Genomic DNA, 13328 nt, shown 5'->3' with positions numbered 1-13328 from the left:
CTACCTAGTCTGACTTGTGATGAATGGATATACCTCTTAACCTAGTGCCTTGAAGATTGGAGGGAATGACTATGGCATCATTGGGCGTCAATTGTTAGGACTGAGTTATGTGACTTCTAAACTGTCACGTGGATCATATGGATACCTAGTTATGCCACCAACGTCGACATTTGCAAAGCTTCCTCGCGGCTATGGTCCAAGCACCAACACGCTCGACAACATTGAATATCTGAACGCCTAAAGTATGCCTTCCCACCAAGATACCCATACAAATGTCCCTTCTCGCCTCTCCCATCGGCCGCCAGAGCTGCTCTATTCAATTATTACCATCCATGGTCCCCCGAAACTCATAGAGGCAAACCTCCCAAACCGTGCCTCATCCCTTGGCATTCTCGACAGGCTGCCAGCCGAACTACTAGACGAGGTGCTCGGGCGCCTCGATTTCCAGTCAGCGATTCGGTTTTCCCGTGTCTCTTTTCAAGGGAGGGATATGCTATGTTCCCTTCCCGTATTTCGAGACGTAATAAAGCATGCGCCACACGCGCTAGCAGCCCTTAGCCAGACGAAGCTGCTTCATCTCCACCCGGCATCTGAGCTCTACAATGCGCTTCGAAGCGAGTGCTGTGTACTGTGCCCAGAGTATGGCGCTTACCTATTCCTCCCGGCCTGCCAAAGGTGTTGCTGGCACTGTCTGCGATCGAATCCGTTGCTTTGGGTCACCCTCCCTGAAAAATGCCTGCAAGACTTTCACGCTATCGCCCGAGACGGTCCAGCAATTGCCAGCCATGTTCAACATTCCTGGCACTTACGGGGTCGTAGGTAACTCTACGCTGACATCACGGCCACTTTTCTTTTTAGTATAGACGCTGCCACAACGCTTGCGGTGTCATTCTACGGGCGCGTGGGAAAAGTTCTGGGAGCTATTCTACACGAGCAACGCAAGAACCTAAATATAACCTCGTGGAGCTTCCTACAAGCTATATTTGGGGAACGTAAAGGTTTAAATTCCTTGATGATGCCAGATGAAAGGCTACACGAGCATCTTCGCCTTCGCAATCTTGAAGAAAACAAATCTTCAATTTACTAGAAATCCAACACACTCTACAGTACCTACATAACTCATGCTCCACTTCTAAATCCATCACCCGATCCTTTCTAACAATATCTCGCGATTCATCTTCTATAAAGCTCGCTACCTAACAAATCTTTTCAACCTGACGATCTAACCTAGTGCTTTAATGCCTTTATAACGTCCCCAACCTTGTCCGTGATAATGGCATCCAGGTATGCATCTGCTTGTAACTATATGTACACATAAGGCAGGTTAGTCATATAATCCACAATTCATCATGGAGGCAAACGAGAATGGAATGGAACGGAAGGAGTCGGCACCTTTTGTTATCTGTGTATCGCTACCAACATTGAAGCGTCGGTTGGTACCTATCCCTGCTGGATGGCTGGCTCCCGAAGCCAACGGCACCGTACATCAGAGGTCGCACACATACATCATGATACATGCCTGGGTACATGTAGTACCTATATGTAGTATCATTGATGTAGCTACCTGGGTCCTGGGTAGGTACATACATAGGCAATCACCATCTGCACATATCCACCTACATACTCAGGTAGTCACCATACGCTCTTAGATAACCTCATCTACATTCTCTAAACTTTCGGGTGCTTTGCTGTAGCTACGATACACAACAATCATCGCTATGATAGAGGCAACACAAGAGATCGGGAAAGACCTTTGTGCTCCCCGTCAAATGTGAAAGGAAGATTTACCTAGGTTAGACGGACTCGAATCTCTAAGCAATCAGATCGCCGATCTCGTCATCGAACCCGATGCGCTTCTCATGGAGCTAAATGCGGGCCGGCCCTTGCATGTGGACTGTGTGGATCAAGTGGATAAATATAGCTGGCCGTACCCACTGGGCAGACGAAGAATACCTAGTAGCATTCGTAATATCTATGGATAGCTAATGGGTCCATGTTTGGAGGACATACATACTGGCGCTAAACGAAATCTACCAGCAAGCCAACTCGTCCAAGGCCAGTATTTTGCTTCTGTGCAAAAAGGATCTGGTAGGCATAGGTTTCTCCCCTATTTTCCCCCATTCTTTTTCCACTCCTGTCTGCTAGTCACCTAACTTAGGCAGTCAGCCTTATGCCCCTCTCCCCCTTATATGTATCCCCGCCCCCAAAGGTAGGTATTTTCGCATGCATCTTATGGTCATCTGGGCCACCGTCTGTGATAATACATAATGTTGGTACACAAGCATATACAAGTCAACATGTTATGTATGGGACTAAGCCCCCCACATAGATACATCATACTAATGTGGCGAGCACTAACGTCCCTAAGGACCAGAACCGGAACATAAAGCAGCAGTTGGTTGGCATGCGAGTCAACTTATCTCGCCTTGTCGGAAATGAATCACCCTCATTCCCCTCCTCCCAAGTAGAGCAGCTCCTCCAAGAACCAGACATTCAAGTGAAGATAGCGACGACATCTTGCATCACAATATCCTCCTAGTCGAAGAGATGTTTGACATGGCAGCAAGTGACCATGCCACCGAGTCGCCTACCCCCTGGCGCACAAGCAGCCCTCCGAGAGGAAGGTCATTCCAACAAGCTCACTCCGTAGCGCTGCAGGCCGCGACTAGGACTCCCTGTGGTAATGGCCACTGCCGGTGTGTCTGCCACTCCACCCAGCGGACCAGCACACCAGGCGGCTTGCTAAATCGAGTTTGTTGGCCAGCTCTTCCCAGGCTATAGCGGCCTTTTCCTATTGAGTCCATCACGCGACACCCCGTCTTGCGAAGCGGCACAGAACCCCGAGGTCACGGCCGAGTACTGGTTTCCCCTGGGCCTATTCTGGTCTAAGATTGTTCAGTCTTCATATGTCGTACCTACCAGGTGAACGCCGGCCGCCCAGCTCGAGCTCAAAACCCTGCGGCGCGTTCCCGACTCGGGCACCCTGTGTCGACTATGCAATCAGGCGGGACATCGAGGGTTTAAAGGGGCTTTTCAAGAGAGGCGCAGCGTCGCCTTGTGATGTCAGTGACACGCGAGGTTATTCTCTACTTCGGGTAAGCAACTGCAACCATCTTCCTAGTGCTTCAGTGGCATCGACGATGGTTTCCTACCATGCTCTTGGATCTAATCTAACTTGCAAATAGTGGGCCTTAGGTATATGCGAATCAGTTTGAAACCGTTCGCTTCCTCGCCATGCAAGGCGAACGACCTTCTCCTGCAAGGTGTCAGCAAAGCAACAGAGCAGATTCTGATGCCCCTGAGTAGTGGCGGGAGCTATTGGGCGGATGAGCAGGAATTTACGACCCTTCGTAGGATCGTTAGGTACCGGGCTATCATCCAAGGATCTAGAAACAGAGCTGCAGGCGCGTCCAGAAGACATCGGCAAACCGGACGGTCTAGGCCGCAGCGCAGTACCGTATCCTGGGCGGCCGCTCGTGGTCCCGAAGGACATATCTCGCTGCTCCTGTCGCACGGCGCAACCCCGAATATCCTGGACGTCCAACTCGCCGGCCCCGTGGCCTACTCTGCCGACCGCAGCCACGACATCTTGGCTTTGCTTTTGGGCCGATGGGCCGAGTACAGTGGTAGTGTATGCCCACGACGTGGACGGGAAGCTGCCGACGGCGTTCAGTGACTTCTTGGACACGGTGGCTGAATCACATTGCGCCGCAGGGAGTCCAGAAGAAGCGGTCGGCGATGAAGGATTACCTGGATATGAATGTCGAAAGGGGATATCTGGTGGGTGATTCGGAAAATAGTGACGAGTTTCTTCGACGCTGCGGCAAACTGATGCTAAGAAATAGGTACCCGGGTAGGTATCAAACCGAGGGCGTACGAGCAGGGCTTTTTTTAGTTTGATACTTACTTAGGTACCGAGGCAGGCACCTAACTAAGTCAGGGGGCTGCTCCGTAGAGGAGTTTGCTGAGTCCCCGGCCGACGAAATTGTTGGCTCTAGAAGAAGGGGTATGGTTTGGAGGGACCCCTCGCCGGTGCTTTCCACGTGGCTCCCAAGTTGGTGTCAGGATGTGGCGATGGGCGCGGATCAGGGACTCAAGTAACTTACGAGGTATATTTCTGGGAGAATGACTAGTGAGGTAACGTGGGTTTTCTATCATGCGTTGATGCATTCTTTTTGCCAAACTATTTATATATCAGTTACTATATATTGTTTACTGAATTATGTGAGAAAGGCGCAAGGCCAGTGCCGAAGATGTATCTCTAGACCTGGACTCCAAAAGCTTACTACCTCAAGAAAAGCTAATAGTTCAGTTTCAACTAAAGGAAGAGATTTACTTCGCTATATTATCTCCCATGTTGTTCTTTATCTGTCGTCGGCAAGGGCTGAGTCTAAGTAGTGTCTGATCAAGCTTAAGTAAAACGGCAACAGTTAGTTTACCTAGAGGATAAGGGGTTAGTGATAAAAGCACTGCCACATGATACAATAACTCATGTTCATATAAGATAAAGGAGATGAACCATGTTCAGTAGGTCACCTGCAGCTACTCCTTACATTTCTTAGATTGTGAACATAACAACGCTTATAAAATGATATCGGCAAGTGTTCCTACCTAGACACCTATGGTACATATATCAATCAGTCGAACTAAGCAATTGCGTATTTGCATCCTCACCCTCTTCCTCCTCCTCCTCCTCCTCCTCCACCTCTTCCACCTCCTCTATGATCGGCGCGCAAAGCACCTTCCGCCTATCAACCTCCCTCCTCCTCATCTCCGCCCACAGCTCATCGGGGATCGGCAAGCTCAAGAAGATCTTCATGACGACCATGGCCGCGAGCCTCGGCTCCATCTTGAACGGCTGGTCGAGGATGAGCCTCAGGCGGTGGTAGTCCAGGACCGGCGGGATCTGGATCGTCCGCGTGCGCCGCTTGCCCTTGATGAGGCAGCGGCAGGTCGTCGCGAACTTCATGCGCGCGTGGTGGAAGATGAAGGTCAGCCCCGACAGCTCCATGTAGCACAGCCCGTAGCACCCCGACCGCGGGTTGCCGATGATGAGCTGCGGGTCCTCGTTGAAGGGCGTCTCGATCTGGTCGAAGACGCCCACGCGGATGCGGTCTTCGACGTCGCGGGAGAGCAGTTTGGAGCGTTTGAATGTTTTGCGGGGGCCAAAGGACATGTTTGTAGATGTGGAGGAAACTCTGGGAAGGGTTTGTTGATCCACCCGGTAGAGTTGTGAGTTGTTAGGGTTGAAAAGGGGGGGGAGGCTATAGTGTGATTCGACAAATCCGAAAAGAAAGCTTCCGAGGTAGACAGGTTTGATATTTAGGGGGGCTAGAATCAGTTGAAATACTTCCTATAGCTAGCAGCGATAGATGACGTATGCAGAAAAGACAGAAGAACAAAGCTGCGTTGTTCACAGAGCTGTTTCAGAATAATTGCAACCTTAAATATAGGGAAGTAGATCATTATAGCTGAACAAAGAACATCTGGATCATCAGTGAACAATAGCATTCATTCCACATTACATAGACGCCACATTATAGTAGGGGCCAATACCAGAGCGTGAAGCGATAATGTCGGAAACAATGCCTTTGAGGTCGTCAACAACTAAGACGAAGTATTCAACAACCAAGGAACTCGTTCCGAGGATAAGTACACGGCACGCCCTCCTCGCCCTCCTCTTTGCCATCCACCAAACCACCGCCTACTCCTCGTCCTAACAACTCCTTTCCAAAACAGCTTACCCAGCCCACAAAGCCGCCTCTAAAACAGCGTCCACCGCCCACCATGTCCTTAGCCGTCGTCTCATCCTTTACCGCACCACAAGCACAAACGCAGCTGAGCAGCGACGACTACAGACAGAGTCTCATGATCGAGTACGCGTACAACACCTACCAGTACGTGATCACGCCCGGGGAGGCGACGGAGATCCTGGAGGCGCCGTACTGGGACGACGTCGACAGCTTCTGCCAGTACATGCTCGAGGTCAACTTCGGCGAGGCGGTTCCGGGCGCGAGTAACGTGAAACTCCCTTCCACGATGCGGATATACACTGACGAGGAGATTGAGGCGGGTATTTTTGATGATGACGATGAAGATTATGACGAGAACTATGATGACGATGGCGGTGATGATGATGATGAAGATGAACAAAGGCCAAGCACCCGCGAAGAGCAGATCGTGAGGTACGAGATCCTCGCCAGCGATTACATTGAAGACAGCAACGAGCGAGCCGACAGCGCACCCGTTGTTGTCGACATTAGCAATGACCTGCTGGACTTCGAAGGCGAAGTCCCCGACGAGGGCATGTTCGACGGCGAGTGTCTGCCGACCTACACGCACGAGCTGCTGCCCGCCTACTACAGCTGCTACCCCGTGCGCCAGCTGCCGGACATCCTCTCCGCGCTTCGGGATCAGGCGGGTGATGCCTCTGGCCGTGAAGCGGGAGCGACGATGCAGGGAGATATCCCGCGGAACGTCGTTGTTGAGGATGCGTACGAGGTCACGACGCTTAGTTCTGAGGGTCGTGATGATGATAAGTCTCGGGATGAGGAGACAGAAGCAGAAATTAGGCGCGACTCGAGGCTTGACATGATGGGGAAATTTCGCGCGCGAGTTGATCGCAGGTGGGAAAGCGTTAGGAGTGGGCTTGCGCGGGGGCTTAAGAGCATATCGCCGAAGAAGGCTCTATCCCGGACACGGGAGATCACGAGTAAGTTACAAGGGCGGAAAAGGTGAAGTTGGAACTATGAGTGGAGTTTTCATTTGTTACGGTATAGTGAAGGGTATAGAGATTTTCAGAGCCACTTGCGGTTCTTATGGGTACGATTTATGGTTTCACGGTTACGTTTCTTATGTTTATATTTATATAGTAGTTCACAGTTTATTCAGAAGAATAGATATCACTTTACAATTATTGACTTATGAATACTATGTGTAGAGTGTGACTCTGATATGCGTTCAAGTTAGGTATTTGGTATCAGGCACCTAATTGGCTGGAGGTTCAATGTGATTACTCCTATTTTTACCCCTTAGTACAAGTCTAGCAGCGTTCTGGAAGGGTCTCAGAGTGCATCGTTTTATTCTTACTGTACAAACAAGGCATCCGATGCCCTTTGCATAGAATGCAAAACCTCAGCAACTTGAACAATTATAATACACATAACGCATTGTTGCAAGAGACGTGTCGCGATAAAACCACCTAAAGCTGTCAGCAAGACGGAAATTATCTCTTTTAAGTGAGGATAGTAGTTACCCAGAACTCCCAGACTCGACAAGGCATATCATTGATATTCCCATTTGTGTCGTCATTATCGCGAAACTCCAAGCTAAACATCGTACAAGCTCCTATCAACCTAAACGATTCACCCATTCCGGAACAAGCCCTTCCTTAATAAATGGCATCGTCATCTTCCTCAGGAAGCAACAGCTGCTGAAGGAACCCCGTTTGATCCGCTGGTTCCGTTGGCTCCTCAGCCAAAGTAGCGTCTGATCCCTTAGGCTGCTGCGCCTTAGTAGGTCTGCCGGATCGCTTCGCGTCTTTCACGTACGCAAGCAGGACCGGGCCGCCAACGACGTAGCCGCGCTCTTTGGCCTTTCGCAGGAGCCGGAAGAAGCCGGTTGGCGATACGCCGGTGACTTCGTAGATCTGCTTGCGAGATAGTCCTGCGCCGTGTAAGGCAAGCACCTGGCAGCGCACGCCGTCGTCGATGAATCTTTTAGTTGTACTTGAACTCATTGGGAATGGGTAATCATTTAATGGAATGACAGCAGTTGAATGTACCTAGCACGTATTATGTAGGTATTGTATTCAATGTTGTAGGCACTTAAGATTATGTGCTCAACCTTAGATACTATTTAGGTATTGTAGGTTTAATTCAGTGTTTGTAAGGCGGTGAGTGGGGGTTTACCCCTTTAAAACACCCGTGGACCTTCAATGTTTAATTGTAGAATTGTAGCGCACTGCGGGACCTACCAGGTACCCGTGGTAAACACTTAAACTTTTGACCGGGATTATGGAGGTGGGGCAATGTGTTACGTGATGTAGCATACGTCATGTACCTAGTTACCACTAGTACGCCGTACCTAGTACATAGTAGATAACAAAGACCCGCCGTTTGTCAGGCATGTACCAGGTATTAGTTACTTTAGATCAAACTGGATACAACCATGCCATCTTCTACTCTTCCATTCTTCTACTCTTCCATTCTTCCAATCTTCTATTACATTCAAGCTGCCACCTTTTTAGGAGAAACATAATTGTTACAGCTACAGCTACAGCTTAAATGGATGATTAGAGCCACCTCAATCCGTCTCCTCACCACCCCCACCATTCGCGCAATGTCCTCAACACCAAAGGAAATCACGATTATAGGTGGAGGGATCATCGGCTGTACCACTGCCTACTATCTAACCCGACATCCCTCCTACTCACCCGAAACCCATCGGATAACCCTCCTCGAAGCCTCCTCGACCAGTGCTGGTGGGCGTACCCCGGACAGCATCCAGGACCCTGCCACCCTAGCCGACCCCGCCACCGTCTCCAAGAAAAACCCCGCCCACGATGGCATCGCTGGTGCCGCAAGTGGTAAGGCAGGCGGCCTGCTCGCGAAATGGGCTTTCCCACAGAATATCGCCCCCTTAAGCTTCCAATTGCATGCGGAATTGGCGAAAGAGCACGACGGGGATAGGAGATGGGGATACAGACGCTGTAATGCGAGCCAGGTTGAATTGCGAGGACGTTTATCGCCTGAATCCGGCAGTGCCATGGCAGGCGACGCCGAACCTGTCGGCAGCGGTGCGGAGAAAGGCACAAAGGGCCTTCACAAAGATCACAGAAAGAATGCCAAAGCTCTCCAGAAAATAGGCGCCCCCGAAGATCTCGACTGGGTAGACACCGACGAGGCGCTGGCTGACTACGATGAAATCGGCAACACGGATAACACAGCGCAAGTGCACCCCGAGCTATTCACCAGAAGCATGGCGCAGCTAGCGGAGGATAAAGGCGTGCGGATCGTAACAGGCGCCAAAGTGACTTCAATCACCAGGTCCAAAGACAACAAGGGCGTGGAAAGCGTCACGTATGAGAAGGACGGGCACGAGGAAACCCTGCCCGCAACAACCTGTGTAGTGGCCGCGGGCCCCTGGACGCGCCTCGTGCTACCCGAAATACCCGTCACCGCCGCCCGCGCGCATAGCGTCGTCATCCAGACGCCGCGCCCGGTATCCGCATACGCCCTCTTCACCTCCATTAAGCTGCCCGTCGGTTTCCCTGCGCCGACGCCCGAGCGATCCCGGGGAACCTCCTCGGCAGCAGCGCAAAAGCTCCGGGGACCACAAATCGTCGACCCCGAGATCTACGCGCGGCCCGACGGAACCGCGTACGCCTGCGGACCCACCGACAACGTCGTCGCCCTGCCACCGCTCAGCGCCGACGTGGAAGTCGACACGGGGCGATGCGCGGACATTGAGCGGCAGGTCGGCTCGATCAGCGACGAGCTGGGGAGGGATGGGAAGGTGCTCGCGAGACAGGCGTGTTATCTGCCGCAGGGTGGGCCGTGGATAGGTCAGGTGGGGGACACGAAGGGGTTGATTGTCGCGGCGGGGCATACGTGCTGGGGTATACAGAATGCGCCGGCGACGGGAAAGCTGGTTAGTGAGATTGTTTATGATGGGGGGGTCAAGAGTGCGAGGTTGGGGGGTTGTGATCCGAAGTTGGTGGTGTGAGCGAAGCTGCATGCCTACTACTTAATCGATCTAGCCAAAAGAGTAAAATATTGTCACAAACGTTGGTGGGATTACTCGTGATATGCTACTAAAGTCTTGAGCTTTGTGATGTCTTGTGATGCATATGCCTACTATGAACGATCACATAAACCTGCTACGCCTGGTTCAATGTCAACAGCCGGCTCAGGGTGCAATGGTAAGGGTCGAAGTGACAACGAAGCGCTCGCCCAGTCGTCGGCTTCACCAGGGTTCGGGTTGGGGTTACGTTGAATATAGGCAGTATTTGTTCTTATTTCAGGTCATGTCATGGCCCTATCTACTTAAGGTTACCTATATATAGTGATAATATACATCCTTTCCACGTTTCTTTTGCCTCACCACCTACCTAGGCACGCAGCATAAGGTTTACATAACCCCCCCAATTACAAATCCGCCCTCGCCTCCTCCCCCGCCCACGCCCGTCGAATCAGCTCCCTAATCGGCGCGCGCTCAATCGGCCTCGGGTTCCAATACGGATTGCTAACGGCGATATCCGCGGCCCTGTCGATGTCGGTCTCCAGCATGCCCAGGTCCCTCAGCCCGCGCTTCACCCTCAGCTTCGCCAGCAGGACGTTCAGCCCCCTCGTCGCGTCGCCCTCGCTGCCGGGCAGCACGGCGGCGAGGGCGGCCATGGCGCGCGGGACGCTGGGCGCGTTGTACGACAGCGCGTGCGGCAGCACGATGGTGTGGGTCTCGGCGTGCGGGAGGTTGAAGCTGCCGCCCAGCGCGTGGCACAGCTTGTGGTGGATGCTCATGCCGACGGTGCCGAGGCACGTCCCGCACAGCCACGCGCCGTACAGCGCCGCGCCGCGCGCCTCCGTCACCGCCGCGTCATCATCATCATCGTCATCCGGGCCAGCGATCAGGGTGGGCAGGGAGGCCGCGAGCGCCTTGACGCCCTCCTGCGCGAGGAGGTTGACGACGGGGTTCGTGTTGCGCGCGTACAGGGCCTCGACGGCGTGGGCGATGGCGTTGACGCCGCTGGTGGCGGTCAGGCCCGCGGGGAGGGTCAGGGTCAGGTCGACGTCGTAGACGACGGTGCTGGGCAGGATCTTGGGGTCGGAGCGCGTGGTCTTGCGGCCCGCGTCGGTCTCGCCGAGGATGGGCGTCACCTCGCTGCCGGCGTAGGTGGTGGGGATCGTCAGGTGGAAGAGCCCCGTGCGGATGCTGAGGGCCTTCCCGAGACCGACGGTGCTGCCGCCGCCGATGGAGACGATGGAGTCGGCGCCGAGGGACTGCAGCTGGGCGAGCGCTTTGGAGGTCACTTCGACGGGGGTGTGCATGGTCGCTTCGGTGAAGGTGCCGATGACGACGTCGCCGAGGATGTCTTTGAGCAGGTTGATGTGGCTCACCTGCTGGGGCGTGCTGAGGAGGAAGGGCTTTGACACTTTTGCGCGTAAGAGCTCTTCGGGCACCTTTTTGATGGAGCCGCTCCCGAAGACGACGCGGGTGGGGTTGGAGTTGTATTCGAAGCTGTCCATGTTGACGCGACGGTTGTGATACTGTTGACTATGTGCTAGATAGTTAGATCTATATTTGAATAAGTGGCTAAATATACTCCTAGACATAGATATATTAATATAGTACAGTAAGTTACAGTTCAATAATTATCAAAGTTGAAATAGTGATCCCTAAACTTTTCAATCGTGCGGGTTAACGAGTCCCGTAGTCACATCCGGTTGCACATATACTCTCCGGTGACAAGTGCCGACGCTACTCGGTCGGCATCGTCGAGTCTAGAGAAGTGTTCCCCGCATCACGGAGGAGAAAGGAGATAGAACCCCAGCTTTACTCTCTAAGCTACTCATAAGTAAATCGACTTTAACTGGGGCACGGGAATCGACTATAAGAACTAAGGACGAACAAAACCGAACTAAGCCGTTGACATACGGACATAGGTAAGTTATAACTAACCGTCCAAGTCCCCTTTTTGGCACCAGGCGGGGATTCGGAACGCTACCTAGGTATTCTATGAGCACTAACAGGAACGGTCGGAATTTGGGTAACTCCACAATTACCTAATGATGCTATCCCCTTAAGATGACGAAAGGCTAGAGACTAGAGTAGGTCATGAGGATTAGTACATACCTTTCCCACTTAGTAAATCGGTGACTCGTAATTTATGATATGTTTTCAATATGAAAAAAATAAAAAGTCAAGGCCGTCTTCAGATTTTCAATATCGTACACATATCATATTGTATACGAAGTACTAGGTACATTACAAGCCATGTAGATGATGGCGTTCCTAAAGAGAGGAATAGACAACCATCCTAAGCCTTCCGGCTTTGAATCATACACAGGTTCAGTTATTTCGAGACGAGGTATGCTTCAACAGAGTGGTTGCAGATTACTAGATAGGCATTTTAAATCACAGGCTATACCTATCACCCATCAGCCCCCTTTTCAAGCATACCTCTCTCTTTTTCTTTCTCTTTTTCTTTCTTTTCTGCCTCTTTTTCTTCCTCCCTAATCCTTGCATCGCAGACACCAGGGAACTCACAATCGCAGCGTATCGCATCCGCCCTCCTGACCGTGCGCATCGTAAGCGAGTATCTCTCCTGCCTCGGCACGACCTGGCCATCAATGCGGTCGGTCTTCCGCGCCCGGATGCCGTGCGTGTACCCGTACCTCGCGGCGCCTGTCATGAGTAGGAGGGATCGGCGGGGTAGGAGTAGCTCCCACGGTTCATCCGCGTTCCTGTCCTCGGACTTCTCGGGAGTAGACGACGACGGCGCAGGTACGACAGGAGCCTGCGCTTCCGCGGTAGCCAGGGACCGCTTCGGAAGCCGCATGCGACGAGCATCATTAGCGTCGCATTTGCGCAACGCCATCGCGACCGCACTCCCAAACGACAGACTATACAGCGGCTCCTCAAACATAGAGTGGGTATCCACGTGCGGCGGGATGCCGGCTCCCGGCGGGTAGTACTGCGTCGTAAACTGGTCCGGGAGGTGCTCCTGAATGGGGAGCCGTGGAAGCAGATCCTGGATGTACTTCGGGACGGGAGTGAAGTTTGTCTCGGATGCGCCAAAGGTAGTGTAGTTGAAGTGGTACCCAAAGTGCTGGCTGATGCGTTTCTTGATCTTTTGCCGTGCGTCTTGGCTGTGAAAAGCCTCGATCATGGTGGCTTCTTCATCTTTGGTTATGAACTCGTGGATAAGCACTAATCCATTGTCCCATCGCTGTATTTTGAGGTCATCGCCATTACTCATTGCGATTGCAGGGGTGCTCATAAGCGTTTCCGCCGCATTCCGAGATTGTATCCCGATCATGGACAGTAGAAAGCAAGCCGGGGTTTTTTTTTGAAGAGAAATCCAGTGTAAGTGTAAAAATAACGGGGGTCTCCACTCTTAGCACGTGATAGTTAGAAAGACCTGAAATTCAGCTGAACCAGAAATGGATAGAAGTGGAGAATTGCCGCCAGCTCCAATCAGCTTCATACCTAGGGTACCCAAGCACTGTACTACTTAGTACCCACTATATCCCCGGGTCCGCTATCACTGGGGCAACCAACAATTGCAGGTTTTCAAGGTAAACACAATTCCTTCCACCAAATCCGAG

The 13328-nt window shown here is 52.2% G+C and overlaps 7 protein-coding genes across 7 annotated transcripts; 4 read left to right on the top strand and 3 right to left on the bottom strand.

Moving 5' to 3' along the window:
• Positions 1–85: 85 nt before the first annotated feature.
• On the top strand, positions 86–1054 carry GGS25DRAFT_256272 (uncharacterized protein). Its single transcript, XM_049257236.1, has one exon. The coding sequence runs from the start codon at positions 245–247 to the stop codon at positions 821–823; it is 579 nt and encodes a 192-aa protein (XP_049118285.1). The 5' UTR covers positions 86–244; the 3' UTR covers positions 824–1054.
• A 1891-nt stretch (positions 1055–2945) lies between these two features.
• Positions 2946–3901, top strand: GGS25DRAFT_256215 (uncharacterized protein). Its single transcript, XM_049257234.1, has 2 exons — positions 2946–3095; positions 3186–3901. Exon 2 carries the CDS (start codon positions 3200–3202, stop codon positions 3674–3676), a length of 477 nt encoding a protein of 158 aa, XP_049118284.1. The 5' UTR covers positions 2946–3095; positions 3186–3199; the 3' UTR covers positions 3677–3901.
• Positions 3902–5436: 1535 nt separating this feature from the next.
• On the top strand, positions 5437–6860 carry GGS25DRAFT_488360 (uncharacterized protein). The gene has a single exon (XM_049260808.1). The coding sequence runs from the start codon at positions 5788–5790 to the stop codon at positions 6736–6738; it is 951 nt and encodes a 316-aa protein (XP_049118283.1). The 5' UTR covers positions 5437–5787; the 3' UTR covers positions 6739–6860.
• A 36-nt stretch (positions 6861–6896) lies between these two features.
• On the bottom strand, positions 6897–7936 carry GGS25DRAFT_488358 (uncharacterized protein). Its single transcript, XM_049260807.1, has 2 exons — positions 7256–7936; positions 6897–7201 (listed from the first exon to the last, which is right to left on the bottom strand). The coding sequence occupies exon 1, from the start codon at positions 7736–7738 to the stop codon at positions 7391–7393; it is 348 nt and encodes a 115-aa protein (XP_049118282.1). The 5' UTR covers positions 7739–7936; the 3' UTR covers positions 6897–7201; positions 7256–7390.
• A 183-nt stretch (positions 7937–8119) lies between these two features.
• On the top strand, positions 8120–9795 carry GGS25DRAFT_488356 (FAD dependent oxidoreductase). The gene has a single exon (XM_049260806.1). The coding sequence runs from the start codon at positions 8290–8292 to the stop codon at positions 9724–9726; it is 1437 nt and encodes a 478-aa protein (XP_049118281.1). The 5' UTR covers positions 8120–8289; the 3' UTR covers positions 9727–9795.
• Positions 9796–9935: 140 nt separating this feature from the next.
• GGS25DRAFT_488355 (putative maleylacetate reductase) lies at positions 9936–11815 on the bottom strand. Its single transcript, XM_049260805.1, has 2 exons — positions 11784–11815; positions 9936–11725 (listed from the first exon to the last, which is right to left on the bottom strand). Exon 2 carries the CDS (start codon positions 11331–11333, stop codon positions 10149–10151), a length of 1185 nt encoding a protein of 394 aa, XP_049118280.1. The 5' UTR covers positions 11334–11725; positions 11784–11815; the 3' UTR covers positions 9936–10148.
• A 336-nt stretch (positions 11816–12151) lies between these two features.
• Positions 12152–12979, bottom strand: GGS25DRAFT_521107 (uncharacterized protein; the record flags this gene model as incomplete). Its single annotated transcript, XM_049263995.1, has 1 exon — positions 12152–12979. The coding sequence occupies one exon, from the start codon at positions 12977–12979 to the stop codon at positions 12152–12154; it is 828 nt and encodes a 275-aa protein (XP_049118279.1).
• Positions 12980–13328: the final 349 nt, after the last annotated feature.

This window comes from Hypoxylon fragiforme (genome assembly GCF_022984875.1).
Source record: "Hypoxylon fragiforme strain CBS 206.31 chromosome Unknown GGS25scaffold_4, whole genome shotgun sequence".
Lineage (NCBI taxonomy): Eukaryota > Fungi > Ascomycota > Sordariomycetes > Xylariales > Hypoxylaceae > Hypoxylon > Hypoxylon fragiforme.
Note: the sequence above shows the minus strand (reverse complement) of the source record. Positions and strands in the feature narration are given on the sequence as shown.